Below are 20,824 nucleotides of genomic sequence, written 5' to 3' on the forward strand. Positions count from 1 at the left end.
CTCTGGCAGCTGCATTTTGCATGTATATCAAGAAATATACCGATATATATATATATCGCCTCATCTCATTTCTTATTCTTACTAAAATATATTTCTTAATTGTTCAGGACATCATATTTAAATATACCATCACAAAAGTAAACATTATATTGTTCTTTGTCATAATTGACTCCTAATTTAAACATTAGAGGATTGTGTTACCCATAATCTCTTTAATTAATAAATAAATTATAAAATGTAATGAATTATATTTCAGTAAACCAACAAGTATAACAAATAATGTAGTTTCTGCCCATTATTGCTCAACTAAACTGATTCAGATGTATTTTTAAGGTGCTAGGGAATAATTCGATGAGGTGAACTCCAATCAGTTAAAAACAGGTGTTGCAACTTGTAGCACCATCTCTATAGTGAAGCACGGTGGTGTTAGCAATATTTACATTTATGGCATTTGGCAGACGCCCTTATCCAGAGCGACTTACATTTTTTTCTCACTTCATACAATTGAATAATTAGGGGTTAAGGGCCTCGCTCAGGAGCCCACTACCAACAGCTCGGTTGGCCTGGTATTCAAACTCACAACCTTCCAATTGGTAGGCCAACACCTTAATCACTGGGCTAGCACATCACAAGCATCATGCTGTGGGGTGCTACTCATTGGCCGAAACAAAGAGCAATTGAAGTTTGAACGATTTGAGGAATTAAACAACAGGTTTATTATTATAGCAAAATACAGAGAGAACCTTGAAGAAAACGTGCCCCAGTTTGTCTTTCAGCACAACAATGAGATGAAGCAGTGGCTTCAAGACAATCTGAGTGTCCCCAAGTAACACAGCCAAAGCCCAGACTTGAACCCCATATAGCATCTGGGGAGAAACCTGAAGTTAAGAGTTTACAGATGTTCCCTATGGAATCTGATTAAGCGCGAGAGGATCCACTGGAAAGAACAGGCAAAATGGCTCAAATCCAAACATTCAAAGCTTGATGAAGATTACAGAAAACCTGCAAAAGTCCTTCACAGTGTACTGATTATAAATCACCTAATTACTAGGGTTGGAACATTTATCTAAATGGATGATTTCTTAGAGGGGTTTTCTTGATAGGGTTATCATTTTTAATAAAGTAAAAATTGTCGATTGTCATTTATAAAATGAAATTTCTTCACCAAGTTCTTCAGTGTAACTCAATGTCATGTTAAAATGTTAATTTAGCTTTAACTAGTAGTTATTAGATCAATTTCAAGAGACAAGGCATTTTTTTATTGATTCATCACCACAGTCATGAGATCCTACAGCAGCGTTAATACGCAAATGACTCCTCTGATGAATATTGTTTATTTTATGGGCTCTTGCAGTGACACGCTGCAACAAACAGTCGTTTGAATGCTTTATTGTCAGTTTGGGAAAGATGGACTGACTGTAGAAAAAGTAGCAAGCTCTTTTGTTTTAACACCTCCATACTTATACAAATAATTACCTTTTATATTTAGCTTTCAGAGTCAGGGATTTTAGGTGTAGGATTTATCTAGGAAAGATAAAAATAGGGCTTTTTTCCCCCCGAATTCTGACAAGTCAGCCAATAACATTGAACGAAAATAATACTAAATTTAAGCAGTAAAGTAAAACCCTGAATTTGGTCAGTGCACATAAAGTTGGCATTTCATAATACAAGTTAGACAAAAGATAAAGCAAATCTACAGATGCAGTTCCATTTAATTAGACAAAAAAAATCTTTAAATAGGGAATGAAGCTTTCTAAGGCAACATTAAATTTATAAAAAGAATCATCTAATAGACTTGTGTAGTACAGGAATGAAACTATACAGTGTCTCGCTCTCTTTTTTTTTAAAAAACTCATTTACACAGTCCTTAGTTTTCATGTTTACACCCATTTGTGTAACAAATATCCTACACTTAGTAGTCTCTGAAATAAACCTCTCATGAGTTCAGAGACCACGATACAAACATACCTATGCACACACATTTTCTCCTTAAAGCACTTTTGAGAATCTGGACGTTCAACAGACCTGGTTGTGTACGTTCTTAAACGTCTGGGTATTCCTTAGGCTGTACATCAAAAGCGATTCCCTCTAATAAAATTGAATGACTGTATGATAATTGTATTTCCTTCTAACAGTGTCTTGAGTTTGCAAAAGAAGCCCATATTTCTATAAACAAAGGCAATTTTTTTCCATCTGAATATCAGATTCTATAAATCAACTCTAAAATTTCCAGAAAATATCATCTTAATAGTTACACGACTAAACTTTTTTTCTTCCTTTTAAATACAGCTATCTTCTGTATACGTTTCTGCAGTTTTCAATCCATGTCCATCAGCTGTTCATCTACACCCAAGACACGATTGTCCAGTCACAGCAAAATATATTCAATCTAAACTGCTGTTAAATGTTACATAAGAAGGGTTAGAGCATTACAAACTTTCCAACAAACAAATTCAACAAACAAAAGAAGAAGAAGAAAAGAAAAAAAAAAAAACACAACAACCCCACATTGGCTGGGGCATAGAGCAAGTCCAAGCATTTACATTTGTACAAATATATGTTTGAATATAAGCAAACATTTACATAATAAAAGCTGTCCATGAGCTGCTACACACCAGTCAAAAGGCTCAATAAAATAAAACATGTAAAACTGCTCTAATATGTATTACATGAGAGAAAAACTGAACTTCTTGGCTGGAGTACTTGGTGGAGTTGCACTTCATATCCGAGATGCCCCTGAAACGCTTTCTGTTTCCGGCTAAAACTCAAACTATGCATCCATTATCACTTTCTGGAACCTCAAGTAAGACACATGGCCAGCCCTCCTATGACAAAGCGGATGAGTTGAAAATGAGACACGAGAGGAGTGTGGACTCGTCCTGATGGACTACACCACAGGGCCTGGGCTACAACACACCATGTGTGTGATTTGGATGAGGCGAGGGATTTTCCTCCATTAACACCCCGACTCAAACCCTGCTCCTTCCCATGGAAAGGTTTTATTTAAGAGTTTTTAAAACCTTCGGCCAGTGTGTTCACAAGTTCTTTGTGTTCAGGTGAGTTTTGTAATGCTTTGTGAGGTGGTCACTCCGCATGAATCGCTTCTGACACTTTGAGCATTCAAAGCGCTTGTCTCCTGAAAGAAAGAAAAAAAAAAATCAATGTACTGTAAATCTCATGATAGATTCTGTTCAATGCATGAAAGAAAATTAATCATTGTCAAATATCTCTAAAGCAAATTAAATAGTATAGACTTGGACTATTAAATGATATTTTAGATTTTTCTTTTGAGATTTTAGATCAGAAAATATGCTTTTCCAAAAGCATTACAGCACAGAGACCGTTGTTAAACATAGAGCAAGCCCAAAACAATAAATGAGGTAATAGCAGACCTTAGGTATTGTCAGGATTCAAACGTTTGGTGACTAAAATTTCCTTCCGTGTAACGTTACCCTACTTCACCAGTTCACAAACATTCACATTGAACCTACTGGTCGTCGTTAAATTTAAAGGTTGAGGTTTAAAGGTGCAGGGCTCACAAAAGGTATTGCACACTGTACACCAAGTGCAGTACCATGTCATTAAAATTGAGGGCACTGATACGGGTGGCACCACTCAGCATTTGCCGTGGTTCAGAACGTCGTTCAAAATCCTGCCGTGCCTCTCACATAGTCTTCCGTTAAATTACACTATATTCGTCTTAAATTGTTGTTAGCGTGTATAATAATTGGATTATAACATGTATGTGTAATAACTTCTCCCTAGTAAAATGTTCGTCTTTCTGTGGCTTGAATGAAGTCTTAAATGTTTCATATGAGCGCTAAAATAATACAGATGACGCATTCTCTTTCGATCAAACATCAAACTCATTGTCGCCACTTTCTTCATTCTTGAAGTGAACTTTTGCATGTATGGTGATTAGATTCACTGTTTTGTTCTGCTGAAATAAACACAATGCATCTGGTGTGCAATACCTGTCAAGTTGTTCTAGATGCTGCTGAAATAAACACAATGCATCTGGTGTGCAATACCTGTCAAGTTGTTCTAGATGCTGCTCTTCTTGTCGGTGCCCCCTTTATGTGTTTAACCCTCCCACGTTATACACTAGCGACTGACTGAGGACCACCTTTCCTCTTTCTGTTATGATTCTGTCCATGATAGAACCAGTCTACAACGGTAGATTTTCAGCCAAGTGTGTGAGAGCAGTGATGTATGAATGCACGCTTTATACTATAACATTCATGTGTTAGGAATGTACTGTATTACTCCCTGCCTGGTGTTGAGGTGTTTACTATACAAAATCATTTAATTTTAATTGAATGTATAATATATTCATCATAGTTCCAGTTTTATATTTTAGAAACTGTAGTGTACCTGTATGTGTCCTGGCATGTCTCTGCAGTTCGTCACTGCGTGTGAAGCTCTTCCCACAGAAGACCCAACTGCAGGTGAAAGGCCGCTCTCCCGTATGCAGACGCACGTGGGCTCGCAGCAGGGACGTCTTCCGGAAGGTCTTCCCACAACCTACTATGTGGCAGATGTGCTTCCTCTTCCCAACCTCACCTGGCCTACAGCAACCAGGACAGTAAAACATTAGTGAGTTAAAGTCTCCATTCATTTGTTTTGCCTAATTATGATAATTAGAATATTGTGCCAAATGCACTGCCTGCTGCTTTAATATGAAGCCATGACAGCTAAAGAGTTGACTCCAGTAAATAACTGTGAAAACCTCCTCATAATATTAACACTCCTGGCAACTGGCAGATTAGAGAAGAGCTTTTTTGTCTAGTAAAACAAACATATTCTTATGCTAGTGCTGATCAGTCCAGATGCCAACAAACTGCCACAAACAGTAAGATCCATAAAAATATACGTTCAGTATATGTTTTTAACTATTCCGCCAACCACAACAAATATTTCTCTGAATATTCTAGTGACAGAGTAAGAAACATACAGCTGTAACATTGACAACACCCTGAGGATGTTGGATTCTCCTGCCACCTCGGACACATCTGAAAGTACTGCTATTATCTTGTAAACACGTTACTATATATGTTAATACGAGCTGCTTTCATGAATTTAATAAGTGTCTGCTGTACCTTTTCTCAGCATCTTTGCAGTTGGGACAGGTGCATGCCATGCGTCGTTTCTTCTCTCCTGGCTGGCTCTGTAGCTCGAGCGTAAGGGTCTGCTCCACCTTCAGTGGCTGCTCCTGTGTCTGCATGCTGCCCAGTTGAAGCCCACCTCCCTGAACTGTCTGTACTGTCAGGTGCTGCTGTCCTGAGAGTCACACATACAGACAGATATGGTGCGTGTTCTGAATGTATAACAAAGATTGTGCTACAGGGTTTTCTGACAGTTTACATCAGGGGTAATTGCATCAGGTTTTTTTTTTTTCATGACAACTGTTTCCAACTTTATGGACAAACCCATGCTACTTTGTTACCTAATCATCATTAACAGAAAACAGAACTTCCTTCTTGTGGTTTGTTTGGGGTGGATGTGAAAAAGAAAAGACATCCGACCTAAGAAAGACATTCTGTTGCTTCTAACTTTTCGACGGTGTGATCAGTGATCGTGTGACCATTGTCTTCAGAAATGACTTGGAAGTGCTTACTTAATTGCTAACATAATTATACACATTCATCCTTCTGGGTATTAACCATCTACATTTGATGATTACAAGACAACATGAAATTTTATGCATATGAGAAAGCACTAGCAAGATAAAAGGGTCAGACAAACTCTTACTCACCCCCTGAATTGGTGATGGTTACAGGAACTCCTTGTACTTGAACCCCGTTGATATTAATGGTCTGCACAGCTTGAGCTGCTGAAGTGAGCTGTGCCGCATTAAGTGTTATTAGACCACCACCAGCAGGAGCAATTTTGGCAAGGGTCCTCTCTTTCCGTGCCCCCGGCTGGGCTTTCTTACTCACCATAGCCTGCGTGACGGGAGTGGTGGTTGGCGTAGTTGGAGTGGTTACGATGGTCTCCTGCAACTGTACTGCCTGCCATTCACCTGAAGCTGTTTTAATCAGTACCTGGAACAAAACAACAAACACGCCAAACACAATCAATTACACATCACAGTACAAAACTACCAGTTACAATGATCTATCAAACTTACCAGCTGTTAGAAATATTATTTTTAAAATAAGATTCTGTAACGATGATCTAAATACAGACAGGTCATAGGCATCAACTAGAACCCACCCTGTTACTATAATTAAACGTCTTGTGCATAAGCAGGAAACAGAGATGCTGAGGTACCTGTGTGGGTTCTGAGGGAGCCACCTGCACAGTTGGGGGGGCTGGCACTCGCTGGGGCACAGGAGGGAGTGTTGCAGAGGCAGCTTGTACCACTTTTAGAGCCTGAGGTGGTATCTGCACCACCTGTTGATCTGATTTCTGCTGAACCAACTGCACCTGCTGTACCACAGGCTGGCTCCCTCCTGGACTCTGCACAATCAGGAGGTTGTTCCCTGCCTAACAGGTGGGGGAAAAGTTAGTAAATTGGGATCCAAATATTTTTGAATTATAACATTTAAAACTGCATCCTAGTGTTTAACGTATTCATGCCCACCAGAATTCTTTCTGAACCTTTCATTTGGGCTCTACGTTTATGTAGGACATTTATGTAGATTCAAGGACTTGTGTCTATCGAGAAATCGTTGGTTTTAGAATACAAGTACAACTTACTTAAAAAAAAAAAACTTCACAAGAGAGTACACACCACATGACTAAAACACAATTTACTTGTTATAAAGGTCAAAAACAGAGCATGATCGACCTACTTGGATGATGTTATCCGCTGTTGTTTCTATCAGCACTGTTTCCACCTGTTCAGCAATAGGTGGCGGTGAAGCTGGTGGAGGAGCAGGAAGAGGAGGAACTACAGCAGCCAGTCTCTTCCGCCCCCTCTTTCCCTTTACTGGCCGAGGTGAGGCAGCTGCAGTCTCTGTGACGATGTGAGTTGCACCTACTTCACCCGTAGCAGCATTGAGTGGCAGAGCAAGTCCACTGGGCAAACGCACTATGTTAGCGGTGGGCGTAACGGTGGCATTGTTCTGCCTCCGCTTTTGCGTTGATGGCTTGATGGGTACTGTTTTCTGTGCAGGAGCTGGTGTAGCTGCCTGCATTGTAACAGGTGAGGTGATGATAGCCTGGTTGGTCCCAGGGATGATCTGGATCTGTCCACCCTGGGGTACCATCTGAATGGTCTGAGCTCCCTGGATTTGGGGAACCACCTGATACTGAATGTTTGCAGTAGTTGTCCCAGCTGGGCGAGTCGGGGGCTGGATAGTTAAGAGGATAGGACTAGTTCCTGAAGAACCTACACCTGCAGGGAGTTGAATGATATTTCCTTTTGCTGAGAGAAACCCCAGGTTTTTGGGTGGTGCCGGTGCAATTGGAGCTGGTTTGATGGGGTGAAGGCGGCGCGTGGTTGGCTGGGCTGGTGGAGTGCTGGCTGGAGCTTGGGCAGCAGGTGGGCCAATCTTACTGCAAGTGGCAGCCAGGAGGGCCAAAGGTGAGGGCTGAGAATCCTACAAACAAGATGGCAATAAAGCAGATATTCAATTTGACCTGTCTCAACCTTTTACACCTTCACTTGCCAAAACAGTGAGTTTAAATAAGTGGTCCTACAGTTAGATTTATGAAATAAGTTGCCAGAGATTCAACATCACACAAAATGGCATATAAAATCTATTCACATTTGAGTCGAGGTACAAAATAAAGATCACTAGCACTAAGAAAGTGAACAACACTGACAGGTGTGTATAAAATTAAACGCACCATCTCCTGCATACTACCTGCTTCTTGTTTGCATCTGTATCCAGTTAATAACCCATACTTTCTTAGATTGTTAGCTACTATTTTTTCAGCCCCTGCATTGAGAAAGTATTATGAAATCTCTCTTTTTAAAACAGGAAACAAGCAAACATACCCAAACCAAGCCTTTGTTCATGCAAAATTGTGAGTACTTACTTGAGAGGTGGTAGTTGAAGGCTGAAGATATTCACTGGGACTGACAGCGACTGTGGTGGCCATACTGTCCTTTTGATCTTGGGGAGAAAACAGAAACAGAATCTTTACAAAAATGAAATATGAAAGTAAACAATCTGCTATGTTGGATTGGAGATATGGTCCAAACTTTAAATTGCATAACTGCTAATCGATTTTGTTCATAGGTTTTATTTCGTGTCTATTGTAAACCAATCATATTGAACTTAAGAAAAAATAAGAAAAAATATTGATATGTTGAGGGTTCACCAGGTTATCTAGTCTGCACTAAACCTGATTAGTTAACTGGTGAGGCGAGTAGGTTTTGGTGTCCCGAAACCTGGAACTCGGAAAATCCACTTAAGGTGCATTAGGTGAGATTAGTGTCTTTTATAACGTCTCTAAGGTTTATATTTGAATACTTTCCGCCCATATTCATATCATACCGCCACCAAGACCTACTGTAGCCTTTAGTGTCAATAAGCTGAATGACAGTATACGCATCCAAACACAAACACGCAAACCGGAAGTCGAGTATTGCACCTTTAAAAGACATGTCATGAACTTTTACGGCCAAATGAACGTAGCTAAAGTGGATGTAAACGTAAATAGACCATCATGCATAAAATAACAATATAGCATTAATAACAAAAAAAAAAACTTGAAAACGCGATACAGCTCATAGGTAAATAAGAGGATTGATGCTGTTACTAAAGTTAATACACATCATTAATTCATGCGGCTCTTAAAAATGCTCAGTTTTATTCTCTACATACATAAAATAATTCTTATTAAATATGGCTGGTATTAACGACGGAATCCTCCCATGAACATCTCTACAATTTCTGTAGCTATAATAATAACCAGATACGTAGATTTAATAGTAAAGTATTTAAAGATGCATCATTTAAAAGCATCTCAATGATGAGTGAAAACAATGTACACTTATAATTTTTAGGGCGTCCTGACAGGACCCCCAATAATAACAACAATAAAAACCAAATAAAACTAACAAATAAAAACAATTAAAAAAAAACAAATAAAAACTAACCTTAGCTAACAGCTACAAACAGACTGTAAGCTAACGCGGAGTTGTTTGGTACTAATACAGCTAGCGCTAATGAAGCTAGCTCCAGTCTTATGTTTCTGCATTTTTATTACTGTTTCTTTAGCTAATTAATCGCTTCAGAGCTTCGCATTTCTGTTTCAAGAGGCAAACCAAGCAGACGGGAAAATAATACGCGTTAAAAAAAACGACCGGAACTCAACTGCAAAGCCTAGCTGTGCTTTGCTAACTTGCTAGCTAGCATGCTAACGAGCCCCGAACTAGCCTGATAAACTCTTTGATACGGGATCGCGCCTGATTCCGGAAGTGTGCATTATGTTGCAGTGTAATACATCATTTTAATACACATTTCTTGCGCTTGGATAATGCACCAGTGTACTCAATAAACTAAGGGTACGTTTCTTTTTATTTATTTTTTTTCTAAAGTAGATAGTAACATAAACGCCAACGGTATAATTCCTACCCACCGCTCATGACGACATTCGCTCTCCGTTAAACCTTCAAGAGCAGAGCCCGTATCCAGAGACCGCCCGCGCCCTTCGACCAATCCGCCTGCTTGTGGAGGAATGAATGATCGTAGTTCTGCCCAATCGACGTACACGACCCTGGTGATTGAGTTTTGATCTGACCAATAGAATGTCCAAACGCTACGGAGACTGTCGATGTGCCGAGTCTTGACCAATAGCGTGCCGCGGTTTAGAAAAAAAGGCGGGTGTTGAAATAGGCTAAGCGAGCTAGACTGAGCCAATTATACATGATGGCGTATATCACTGACGTCCAGCTCGACCAGTTAGAACTAGCTGGAGCATATCAATCAAAAGTAATTGACATCCATTTTATATAGACATCCAGTCTGTACTTTGAATTAAATTTTTTTTTGGATGTCTCATCCCAATAAATCCCTTGCATTTCTACTATAACTCACTCTTGTCACTACCCAAAATCTGTGACAATCTTGTCTGGAGCTTTTTCATAACCAACTATTATAGTTATATATAGCCCCAATTATACATACACCATGAAAGAGTGCCTGGTTGTTTCAGAATGACTCGTGTAAAATGGGTTATTCTGTGAGGTGCCACAGAGCCATAACGGGTAGCGTTGCTGTTTCAGCGGTCTGAGGTCCCTCGTTCAATCCTGAGCTCATGGTTCTGACTGTGTGGTGTTTTATATGCTGATCGTGTCTTTGCACAGGTTTCCTCAAGGTTCTGTGGTTTTCTTCCACCTCCTAGAAAAGGTGGTTTAGCTATGCTAAATTGTAAATTAGTGTGTGTGTCCCATTCGTATGTCCCTTCCTTGTGCCCAGTGTACCTGGGATTGGCACCGGATCGACAAGAACCAGGGCAGGGCGGTTGATGAAGATGAATGAATAATTCATTTATATTTTCTACACTTTGCTCAGACTGTTTTGTAACAGTAAAAACCCTGCAAGATGATGAAAAAGAATTCCAAAGCTTTTTTGTTTCAGTTTTACTTTCTTTTACTGAAAAGGTGGCCTGTAGTCAGGCTGAGGAGTTACAGTTGAGGTACCGGGCAAAAAAAGCAGACGGCAAGATAACAGAGAGAAAAAGAACAAAAAACAAAGGAAAGCAATTCACAATGTGTCCAGTTTCAAAAGTCCAATGTTTTCATGAGCAACAGATGGAGGTTTATGTCATAGCTCCAGATCACATTTAACATTTTATCCATTTCATTTCACAGTTCTGTGCCTTCCATTAGTCTAACGCTTGGCGGACCATCTCTGGCCAGTTTCATATGAACAGTACTCCAGCATTTCACCATCCCATCTTGACTTAATACAATGAGCAGCCATTCTGTTGATGTCCATTGGCTTCTGCTGGAAGACTGATAGGGATTTCTTGGCAGAGCTGTGCAACAAGAGCATCTATGCACTATCCCATCTGCTATCCATACAGAGAAAACCTGAAGGGGAAATCACACTTATCATATTTGTACCTTCATATTTGATAAATTAAAATCAGTTGACAAAAACAAAATTGAATTTCTTACAGCAAATATCTCTTGCACTACGTCTCAGGCTCTGGCTCTTGCTCCACACCTGCCATCTGTCGCATGCCTTTGATTGACAGGTACATCTCTTCCTCAGGGTCATAGTAGTAGAACTTTTTCAGATAGGAAATGAGGGGTCTGGAGCAGAACGGAAATAAGAACATTTTCAGTACAATATTAAGTGCACTATTTGGAGGAAAAACAACGTGAAACTGTGAATAAAATAGATCAGTACTTTGGGAGAGGGAGCTCCTGAATGTGGTCTATGCGGACAAGCTGTCGGATACAGAAGCGGCAAAGGTGCTGCAAGGATTTGACATTACAGAAGCGAGAGACTGGATACAGCAGCTGCACTGGGGTTGGTGGGAGTCCTGTGAAGCAGAGACCAAGCAACCTTTATGATCACATTTCACCTACACTGTGTTCTCAGGTTATGGTCAAGACTTTTTCCAAACTGTGTGATGCAAATTTCGCAATAGCAAGAACTTGACGCTGTATTAAATTTACCAGGTACACGTGATCGCAGAAAGTAAAGGAATTTTCCGTTCTTAGAATGCATGATGGCACGCTCTATGAACTCCACCACAGAATGGCAACGATCCTCAAACTTTGGATGGCACCATAAGCTGAAGGTCCCTAAACAGGGAAACAAACACTCTTTTCTGCATTCATTCATTCTGCATGTGAGGGATCTTTACGTATTTTGTATCCAGCACTTGTGTGTACTGGTTACCTCTGTAATGCTCCATGCGTGTGTGGTGTGTAACACCTTGTGAGCGGAAACTCAGGCTGAGTATATATCGAGGGTCTGAACTGTCTCGAACCAGAAACGAACCATCCGGCTTCCCTTTCAGTTTCAATTCGGCGTCCTCCCAGTTCATTGGCCCCCAGTACCATCCACACTGTGGAACCACAGATACACACCTATGTAAGTATTCGTGCAAGCTATTCCAGTTTACTGATACCAAACCAAGACTGATGTGGCTATCTCAGATGAAGAGTACAGGTATAATACCAGTAAACCTGACTGTATGATGAAGCACAAAGGGACTAAAGGTAGTCCTTTCTATAAAAATTTAGATACATATGAAATTTTTTTTTCTTTTACAGGATTTTATCCTCACCCTCTCCAGTTCTCTCAGGCTGGCGGTGAAGCTGCTGGAATCAACTCCCCTAAGAGGGCACACATTTGCAGGTGGAGCAACTCTCATTGGAGGTGGAGTCTCAATCGGTGATGCAGAATGAGGGAGAGCTCGGAAGAAAGCATCTACAACAGAAAGATGTGTAACAGTAATATATCCAAGAAGCTTTCTTTCTGATATTTATTTGCTACCTAAATATAGGAACAACCAGGAACTATCAATGTTGAAATCAATAGTGAGCATGATGCATAATGCATAAAGGACTGTGTTAAGGGTGTTAGTCATTAAACACGACAGATACCACTGTGCAGGTGTGGGTTAATAACCAACCTGCACATTATAATCTGATATATTATATCAGTTTTTCTTGTGTCACTGTCCAGCAGTTGAGGGATTTAAAAGGTCAATCAAACAGAATTCTGCTCGTAAGTACACTACAAGCACCAACCAAGAACATTTACTGACTATTTTTAATAATAAGATAAATTGTTTCAAAACTAGTCTAAAAATCTGCTTAACTAGTTAATAAGCCATCATATCTATGTGGGTTATTAAACTAGTTATGTTTTAAGCACTGGCTTTATCTACAAGCTAGCAACAGCAAATTCATGTGTAAGCCATTTTTTTATCTAGAGGTCTGACCTAACACTGATGGCGCATCCCAAACCACATACTTCTCCACCATTCTACAGCATTTTGTAGTTTTAAAAAGTGTAAGTGTGTAAGAACAGCAGATTTGCTTTCATAATAGAAGGGGACGAGGCTGAGAAAATAAATTCAAGATGACCAACGTCATTCTGGTGGACATGAAATCTTACAAATGTCTTTTAAATTAGCCAGTGTTGTGCGATTGTTTTTTTTTATACTTCCAGTTATTAAAAACGTTAGTGTTCCATTTGAGATGATGCAACTTTTCTAAAATGCATCTTCTAGATGCTAGAGTAGATAGTACACAGTGTGTAGTACCTCATTTGGGACACAGCTTGACAGTTTCCTTTCTAGCTAAATGTCTTTGCATTTTAAATATGCAACAAACTAAAAAAAATGCATTTATTTAAATCCTGTAGTAAGTAGGTCAACTGTCAAGGCGTCTGTAGAGTTTCTGGTCAACCAAACCAGTGAATTTGCCTACCCGTTGGGATAAACTAATTTGTCTGTTCTTGTTGTTTGTTTGAAAGTTTTTTTATATAGTTAAATATATTCTAATCTACTGTATGGTTTTTCAGTCTTAGGGTGAAACATTAACAGGTGCAACACTGCTGTAAAACCTCTGACCATTATTATACTTAAAAGTCAAGGCGAGATCTCAAAATGTGCTGTCTTTAACCTCATGTATATATTTCCTCTAGCTCTGTGGTTGCCAGCTACTATGCATATGTGGGTGTGCATCTCTGCATTCATCAGTCTTTCCTTCTGTTTATTATACAGTGCCATTATCTAACAGAACTGCTGAGATGTTACATTCTGACTCTAAGCAGGCCGTTGTTTGGTTATTGGTTGTCACCAGTGTAAATAGGTCAGAGACCAATTACCTAGGTTTTTATGTGGCTGTTTCTACTCATGCAATGCTGGTGTATAACATTGAACTATTGAACATGATACAACAAAATTCACTGGCTTGGAACATATGATTGGTGGCATCAAGTGCTTGAGGATGGCATCATTCTGTCACTATGCCAACATAACATGAACAGAATTAAAAATGTGACGTTAACATGCATACCAATTTAAAGATAAATCACAACAGAACCATTTACTAAAGAGAAAGTGGATGGAAATGTCATATTTCTGGCTCATATGCCTGCAAACACCTGGTTCTTAAAATGGTCCAGTACACATTTCATGCAAAGACTGATGAACTACTCATAACAAACTTATCTAACAATCAACAAACTTCGGCAGTAAATCACCCTTGAACGTCTAATGTACAGTAACCAATTTAAAACATGCTACAAAGATTAATCCATGTGGATATTTCTATGTGTAGAAATTATTAAAATACACACTGCTACTTTAATAATAAAAGAAATAATATCTTTTATGTCTTCCTTAATTAAAGGCTTGAAAATTTTAAAACCATAGTGTAAGACACACCAAGATAGACTTAGAATTGTCCTTGGTAGTTACTCATTAATAACTTTCTCATCAGCATATTTTTTCCTACAGTATGACAGAAAAAGAAGGCATAATTAAGCAGCCTTATAAATTAAGTCAACACATGCAATAGGAAGATTGTGTGGTATTTGGTTACTCAATATTCTGCAATCATCTTGACACAACAAGGCACATACAAGGGACATAAGGTTAGATGGTAGGGGAAGTCAGAGTGAAAGGGAGGGTTGGAGTCTGCTATTAGGGCAAAATAGTTTCCAGTATACACACACACACACACACACACACACACACACACATTGCCACCATCACACCCTTACCATTGAGGCTGAGGCTATGCTGGATGGTGGCATGGAGGGAGGGAGGAGGAGGAAGAGGCAGGGGAAGAGACTGCAGGGAGGCCCCCATGACATTCACTAGGAAAGGCCCTGGTTGTGGCCCACCTATATCGTCTGGAACAGAGTAGCAAGTATTCAGAAACCAGGAGGAGGCATTTAAAACGTAGGTGTCAAACTCAAGCCCAGTGTGTCAGACGCAGAAGTACACATCATAAATTTACACCAGACTTATAATATAAAGACTGCCCACCTTTTTAGAACTGTGTCTAAAATTATTCAAAAACTTATTATATGATGTGTTCTTTAGTAATTTACTACAAATGAGTCACCAGAGACAAATATATAGAAAAGACATCTATATCTCATCATTCACTATATGGTAGTTCTTATGTTTCAATATTGTTTTTTTTTTAAATATATATTAATTTTGAAAAGATTGTCTACTCCTTCTACATCTTCTACTGATCAGAATGTGTTCAGACGACGATCATAAGGTTTTACAGAGACTAGTAGAGTCCATGCCTCCTCGGGTTCACAGTCATTACAGCAAAAAAGGGGCCAACCAGATAACTGTCAATCATATTGTTGTCAGTTATATAACTTTAAATGGTTAAAATCAATTAGGGGAAAAAATGTAATATAGAAGCACTAGTGGACTTTTCGACCCCACTGTATATATATAATAAAGTTAACCAACTTGGTCTAATAGTGCAGCCATTAGCCCTTCTTCCTCTTCTGCATTTTCTTTTTTTTTTTTTTAAAGAAATGTTCTAATCCAATTTCAGAGCTTAGGTTAAATGTGTTTAATAATAGAATAGATAATGATATGTTAATAATTTAATATCCTTAAATTAAGTCCCTTCAAATGCTCAAAAATATTCTGTTGTGTCCTGGAAAGAACTTGAGTTTGACACCTACGGTGATGTGATGCAACAACCAAGAGACTTTAACCGAACATCCTCACTGGTGACAAGTAAGGATGGGAGTGATAAATCAGAGGTTGGGTCTAGTGATGGTGAAGGTTGTGAGTTTATATGCTTGCATGATTAATTCTCTCCTGAGCACTTGAGCAAAATCCATAACCTGAATTTGCTCAGCTTAATTCTCACTCGCATTGAATAATGAATAAATATATTATTGTAGAAGTACTAGATTAAGTAAAATTGCTCTACATTCATAACTTATGTCATGTAAATGTACACATTATCCACTGGAATTTGATTTAGTCTAATGTTCAAAGTATTAAAAGCAATCGTTGGTGAATAACAAAAGATATACAGCTGTTGTCAAAGACGTTACCCATATTTTTTTACTGTACAAGTTCTTCATCATTACAGAAATTATTCATCAAAACTTCACATTTATTTCAAACTGCCTCAAATCCGTAACATGAACTTTAATAAATTATGAAAAGTTCAAGGTGAGAGCACATTTGCTGATGTCTGTACACACAAGTGGAAAAGACCTTGTCGGTATAACGTGTAATCAACTGTAAGATACATCAGTAGCAAGATACTGCCCTTTCAACCACACTAAACCCATAATCAAAACCAAATTTAAATCTACAATCTAAAACCTAAAAACGGTCTTGAAACTTGTTACATTATTTATCCTCTGTCTAATTCCTAAAAAAGAAATAATATATTTTATCCAGCTGGCATACAATTTATTCATACAGTAGGACCTCAGACAGACTGGCATAAGAGTTAGGAATTTGAGATACCATGAGTCAGAGCAAAACAAGACAGAAGAAAAGGAATATTTGAAGAGATTCCTGGAGAGATGGAGGTGAGACAGACATACTGAGAATGTCAACAAAAATGACAGACAGTATAAAAGACATAAGATAAGCTAAGGGGAGAGAAAGAGCAAGAGAGAGAGAGAGAATGTAGGCCAGTAAAGAAATGAGATCATGAGAATTATTATTTGTTTGTGTACCTAGCAGGCTGAGACTTCTACGTGGAGGTGGAGGAGGGGTTGGGGGATGAGGAGAGTTTCTCCCTCTCTGTGAAATGTCCACATCCACCAGCGACACTGTCTCTCCTGCAAACAGGACACAACAATTAACACAGACAGAAACCATGTCTGTTTAGCTTCAGTCACTAAGTTATCCTGGACAGGGTATTGTAAGTATCTAACAATGCTTATATGTACACATTTGCCTAAATCGAAAGCTTCTATTAGTATAAAATCAGTCACATCAACATTTTTTGTGGCACTTTCTGTTCTTAGCTCCTTACCAGTGAAGACAGGAGTGAAAGCAGCACCAGAGAAGGCACTTTGGGCCCTTGTTAATCCAGGTTGGCTAGTGAAAAATAGGATGCACAGGGTAAATACAAACAAACTTAAAAGAGAAAATGGTGGTTTTGTTACATGGGCATGGTTTAGGTCTTGTGCACTTAAAGGTAAATTAAGATTAATACAGATGAATGTAAAGTTCTGATCACCTTTCGACTATAAGGAAACATTTCCATCCATATGTCCACATTCACAGCAATATAAAGTTCATTGTATGGTTTAAGGAGTACAGAAATTGTGTTAATTATATGCTGTGAGCAGATCTCAACTCAAACTACATTGTCCATCCATACATTTTCTACAGTGTGGAGTCTATCCCAGGGAAACTTGGCTAGGGGCACAAGGCTGGGGCAACATTGACAGGGTGCCAACCCATCACCGGGCACAAACACACACACTCACCCACCCTACATACTACGGACAATCGTGCCAATCAGCCTACGATGTATGTGTTTTGACTATGGAGGAAACTGGAGTACCCAGAGAAAACCCGCTATGCATAGGGAGAACATGCAAACTCCATGCACACATGCTGAGGCACAATCAAATTCCCCATCATCATATCAGTATTTGAGGAAATATATGTTGACAAATGACAGAATAATCTTAAAAGAAAAGCTTCTTTAGGGATTTCTTGTATAATTAAAGGTTCTTAGCATCCTAAAAGGGCTCTGCTTTGAACTTTACTGTTCTACTGATCTATCTATCTATCTATCTATCTATCTATCTATCTATCTATCTATCTATCTATCTATCTATTTATCTCACTAACTCACTGATCCACACATGCTACTGTAGATGCTGAGATCTACACATAGAGAAAAAGAAATCGAAAAGACAATTGAATGAGTTTATGGCCAATTAATAAAAGACACTTTACCCCGAGTCCTACCTGACTGCGTCCTGCTCCACAGTGCTCACGCCTGACATGTCCACCAAACTGCCGTCTGAAGAAATGGAAAACGTCACCGATGGTCTCTTATCCAGAAGACTGTTAGAGCCGCTACAGCTTCTAGTTCTGAAAAGTTTGCTCAGACAATTTTTAAGGGACCCCTTTCTGGTCTTTCCTGGCACCTTCAGCGCCCTGGACGCACTGCCGCTTCTGTCTGCCTGCATCGTGGGGCTCGCGCTGTCAGCACGAACTTCTACAGCGGGCTCTACTGTTGGTGATTTCGGGAACTGTGATGAATCTCTGTCAGTGGAGTTGCCTTGAGCCTTGATGGTTACGGAGCCTCGCAGCAAACAACAAAGCTGCGAATCACGACATGTCGGTAAACAGAGGCCGCCAGTAACCCCGACCGCCTGGCCCGAGAGTACTGTGGGGAAACATTTGAGTGCCAGCTGGGTCTTCACCTGTGCGCCGTCTTGGGACTCGGGATTGTTCTTCATGCCCAGGCCGTTGACCTCCTCTGAGCCTAGGCCTTCCAGTACGAGCAGAGCATCGCTAGTCTCGGTTGGATCTTCACCTTGTCTAATCCCAGTCGTCGTGGAGCACGAGCAGTGCTGTAAATCGCTGTCCTTCAGCAAAAAGTCGGGTACCGGGGCGACTCCCAGCTCCCCAAATTGCCGTGCGAGTTCCAAAACAGGCCTTTCAGGGAGCCGGAGCTCTCCCTGCCCTATCATGTTCCATGTAGGATCTAACACTGCAGTCTGGTTCGATTTGTCAACAATCTGCGGCCAGTCACGTTTATCCGTGATTATGCGATGCCGGTGGCACAGTTCACCTCGCTCTGTGTCCACTGTTGTATTCAGCTTCAGTTGAGGATGCAGCACCCATGGAGGATGGTATTGATGCTGAGCATCTACACCGATGAGCGTATTGTTATTTGTGCTGACGCTCGACTCGGAAGAATGTGTCGTCTGTTCCTTGAAAGCCCTCGAAGAATGCCTATCGTCCACATTGTTTTCAGACAACCCATCGGGGTCTCTGGTTACATTTCGGAACACTAACAGTTGAGGCCCAATTCTGCCTCTGTGGCTAAGATCGTAAGCGCGGGCCTCGGCGGAGTGAAGCGGAGGAGGGGGAACAGACAGCGAGGCACTGGTCTCCATACCGCCGGAGTCAGGTGCATCGCTTCCGCCACACTGAGGAGCTTTGTTCCGCGCGGAGCGGTGACTGAGTCCTACCTGATTCTGCGCGCAGTCCAATTTAGCCTTAACGTTTCCGTGGCTCAAGACGTCCTGCCCGAATCCAGCCACCACTCCAGTGCCCGACGACAGACTGCCGTTCTCATCGTCCAAGCGGTCCTCCTCGGCCGCAGAGACCAGGCGCATCAAGACGAAATCAGGAGACATATCTTGCCCGGTGTTCATTCTTATTCCTCGGTGCGCGGAAGGAACGAGCGATATTAGCGTTTCACATCGCCCTAGTGTCGAGATCGTTATCGCTGCCTGTAATGATAATGGAAGCCAATTCCGCTTGCTGTGGTCCACCAGCCGCTCAGCACCAGAATTAAAAAAGAGATGATTTCCGCCGTAGCTTCAGCATTCCAGTTAGAAATCAGTACCGGCAGCGCGCATATATCTATATATACACACACAAAAAAACGTTTATGAGTCCACTCAGAAACGACAACGGGTTCTTAGGGGGTCATACATAACGCTTCATTTAACGGAATGGTTGCGCGTCTTGATCACGTTACCGTCTGTTCGGCCCCACCCGCGCGCGCGCGCTCACCCACTTCCGCACGTTCGCAGCGCGACGCTCTGACACTTGGCTCCGGGTTATGGCTCAATCCCGAATAGCGCAATGCTTTCTATATACGTGCACTTAATACATTGTAAAATAGTGCCTTTTTCTACACCCTAGTACACTAAATATGCGCGACTGAGTGATTTGGGATCGTGACTGTGAGAGCTTTCATGTTTTAATGGTTTTTTTTTATATCCTAATGATAATATGTAGTGTTGTTGTTGTTGTTGTTGTTGTTGTTGTTGTTGTTGTTGTTGTTGTTGTTGATGTTGTTGTTGTTTAGGGCTGTAAAAATGTAAAGATTTATGAGTTTATCACTAATCCCCAATGTATCCCTAATGAGCAAGTCTGAGGTGACTCAGGTGACTGAGGTGAGCAAGAAACCTTGAGAGGAACCAGACTCAAAAGGGGAACCTCATCCTCATTTGGTTGACACTGGAGGGTGTGATTATAAATATACAGTCTGATAAATGTTGTATTGATGAGGAGGTTGTTGTCCTCAAAAACCACATGGAGTTGGCATCTTCTCTTTAGTATACATGTAGCAGAGACTAACTGGAGCTGGAACATCTCAAGATCCTCACATGGTTGGCCTCATCTCAGTGGAGGTCCAAAATCTTCATGGCACGGAAGACAATCGGAGCTGGTACAATTTCTGGATGCCTCGGGATGGGTAGAAAGAGAGAAGCAGTGTAGAGGGATTAACATAGCTGCTGTTCATAATATTTGCAAGCACTAGATGATGATGTGCATTTGGTCAGATGTACAGTATTAGAGCACAAGATTATGGGAAGTATTATGTGTACGCCTGACTAAAGAGATTTAATCTACATTAAAGTTTTTAATCTACATTTAAACCCGGAAAGTTTATGATTTAATCATTTTCAAGAATAAACATGGTTGAGGTTAATTGGAAAAGTACTGAAAATACAGAAAGTGGACTCATGAATGGATGCATGAAATACACCACAACTGTTAGATGTTGCATTGCAATATTTATTGACCATAGGGAATATTGACCATAATTTTCCCTACTGTTAGTATTTACAGATTTCACCATAGTGCATTGTATTGATATCATTTTAAAGATTTATTTCCCTTTTTAAAAACTCTGTTGTTTTGTTACTGTACTAATTAGGTATCAGTCTTAACATGAACCATG

At 40.2% G+C, this 20,824-nt stretch overlaps 2 protein-coding genes across 4 annotated transcripts; both read right to left on the reverse strand.

Moving 5' to 3' along the window:
* Positions 1-1,373: 1,373 nt before the first annotated feature.
* Positions 1,374-9,669, reverse strand: sp2 (sp2 transcription factor). Of its 2 annotated transcripts, none has more exons than XM_027169968.2 (8): positions 9,538-9,669; positions 7,990-8,066; positions 6,798-7,547; positions 6,274-6,489; positions 5,756-6,044; positions 5,100-5,280; positions 4,375-4,568; positions 1,374-3,136 (listed from the first exon to the last, which is right to left on the reverse strand). In XM_027169968.2, the coding sequence occupies exons 1-8, from the start codon at positions 9,542-9,544 to the stop codon at positions 3,036-3,038; spliced, it is 1,815 nt and encodes a 604-aa protein (XP_027025769.1). In that variant the 5' UTR covers positions 9,545-9,669; the 3' UTR covers positions 1,374-3,035. The 2 variants fall into 2 exon arrangements, with proteins under 2 accessions (XP_027025769.1, XP_027025770.1); XM_027169969.2 differs by lacking the exon at positions 9,538-9,669 and adding an exon at positions 9,056-9,277.
* An 856-nt stretch (positions 9,670-10,525) lies between these two features.
* On the reverse strand, positions 10,526-19,668 carry socs7 (suppressor of cytokine signaling 7). 2 transcript variants are annotated; one of them, XM_027170059.2, is made up of 10 exons: positions 17,863-19,668; positions 16,913-16,977; positions 16,611-16,715; positions 14,655-14,786; positions 12,205-12,347; positions 11,814-11,982; positions 11,588-11,716; positions 11,316-11,451; positions 11,081-11,218; positions 10,526-10,993 (listed from the first exon to the last, which is right to left on the reverse strand). In XM_027170059.2, the coding sequence occupies exons 1-9, from the start codon at positions 19,281-19,283 to the stop codon at positions 11,098-11,100; spliced, it is 2,421 nt and encodes an 806-aa protein (XP_027025860.2). In that variant the 5' UTR covers positions 19,284-19,668; the 3' UTR covers positions 10,526-10,993; positions 11,081-11,097. The 2 variants fall into 2 exon arrangements, with proteins under 2 accessions (XP_027025860.2, XP_047666258.1); XM_047810302.1 differs by lacking the exon at positions 14,655-14,786.
* Between the last annotated feature and the right edge of the window lie 1,156 nt (positions 19,669-20,824).

The sequence above is a fragment of the Tachysurus fulvidraco genome, chromosome 2 (genome assembly GCF_022655615.1).
Source record: "Tachysurus fulvidraco isolate hzauxx_2018 chromosome 2, HZAU_PFXX_2.0, whole genome shotgun sequence".
Classification (NCBI taxonomy): Eukaryota; Metazoa; Chordata; class Actinopteri; order Siluriformes; family Bagridae; genus Tachysurus; species Tachysurus fulvidraco.

Coding starts and splice junctions, on each gene's coding strand:
- socs7 (XM_027170059.2), bottom strand. CDS start 19,283: ATGAACACCGGGCAAGATATGTCTCCTGATTTCGTCTTGATGCGCCTG. Junction 14,787..16,610: donor TAGAAGTCTCAGCCTGCTAG/GTACACAAACAA, acceptor ACTCTGTTCCAG/ACGATATAGGTGGGCCACAA. Junction 11,452..11,587: donor TCTGCGATCACGTGTACCTG/GTAAATTTAATA, acceptor TCTGCTTCACAG/GACTCCCACCAACCCCAGTG.
- sp2 (XM_027169968.2), bottom strand. Junction 4,569..5,099: donor TGCAAAGATGCTGAGAAAAG/GTACAGCAGACA, acceptor TGGTTGCTGTAG/GCCAGGTGAGGTTGGGAAGA. Junction 3,137..4,374: donor ACATGCCAGGACACATACAG/GTACACTACAGT, acceptor TCTTTCTTTCAG/GAGACAAGCGCTTTGAATGC.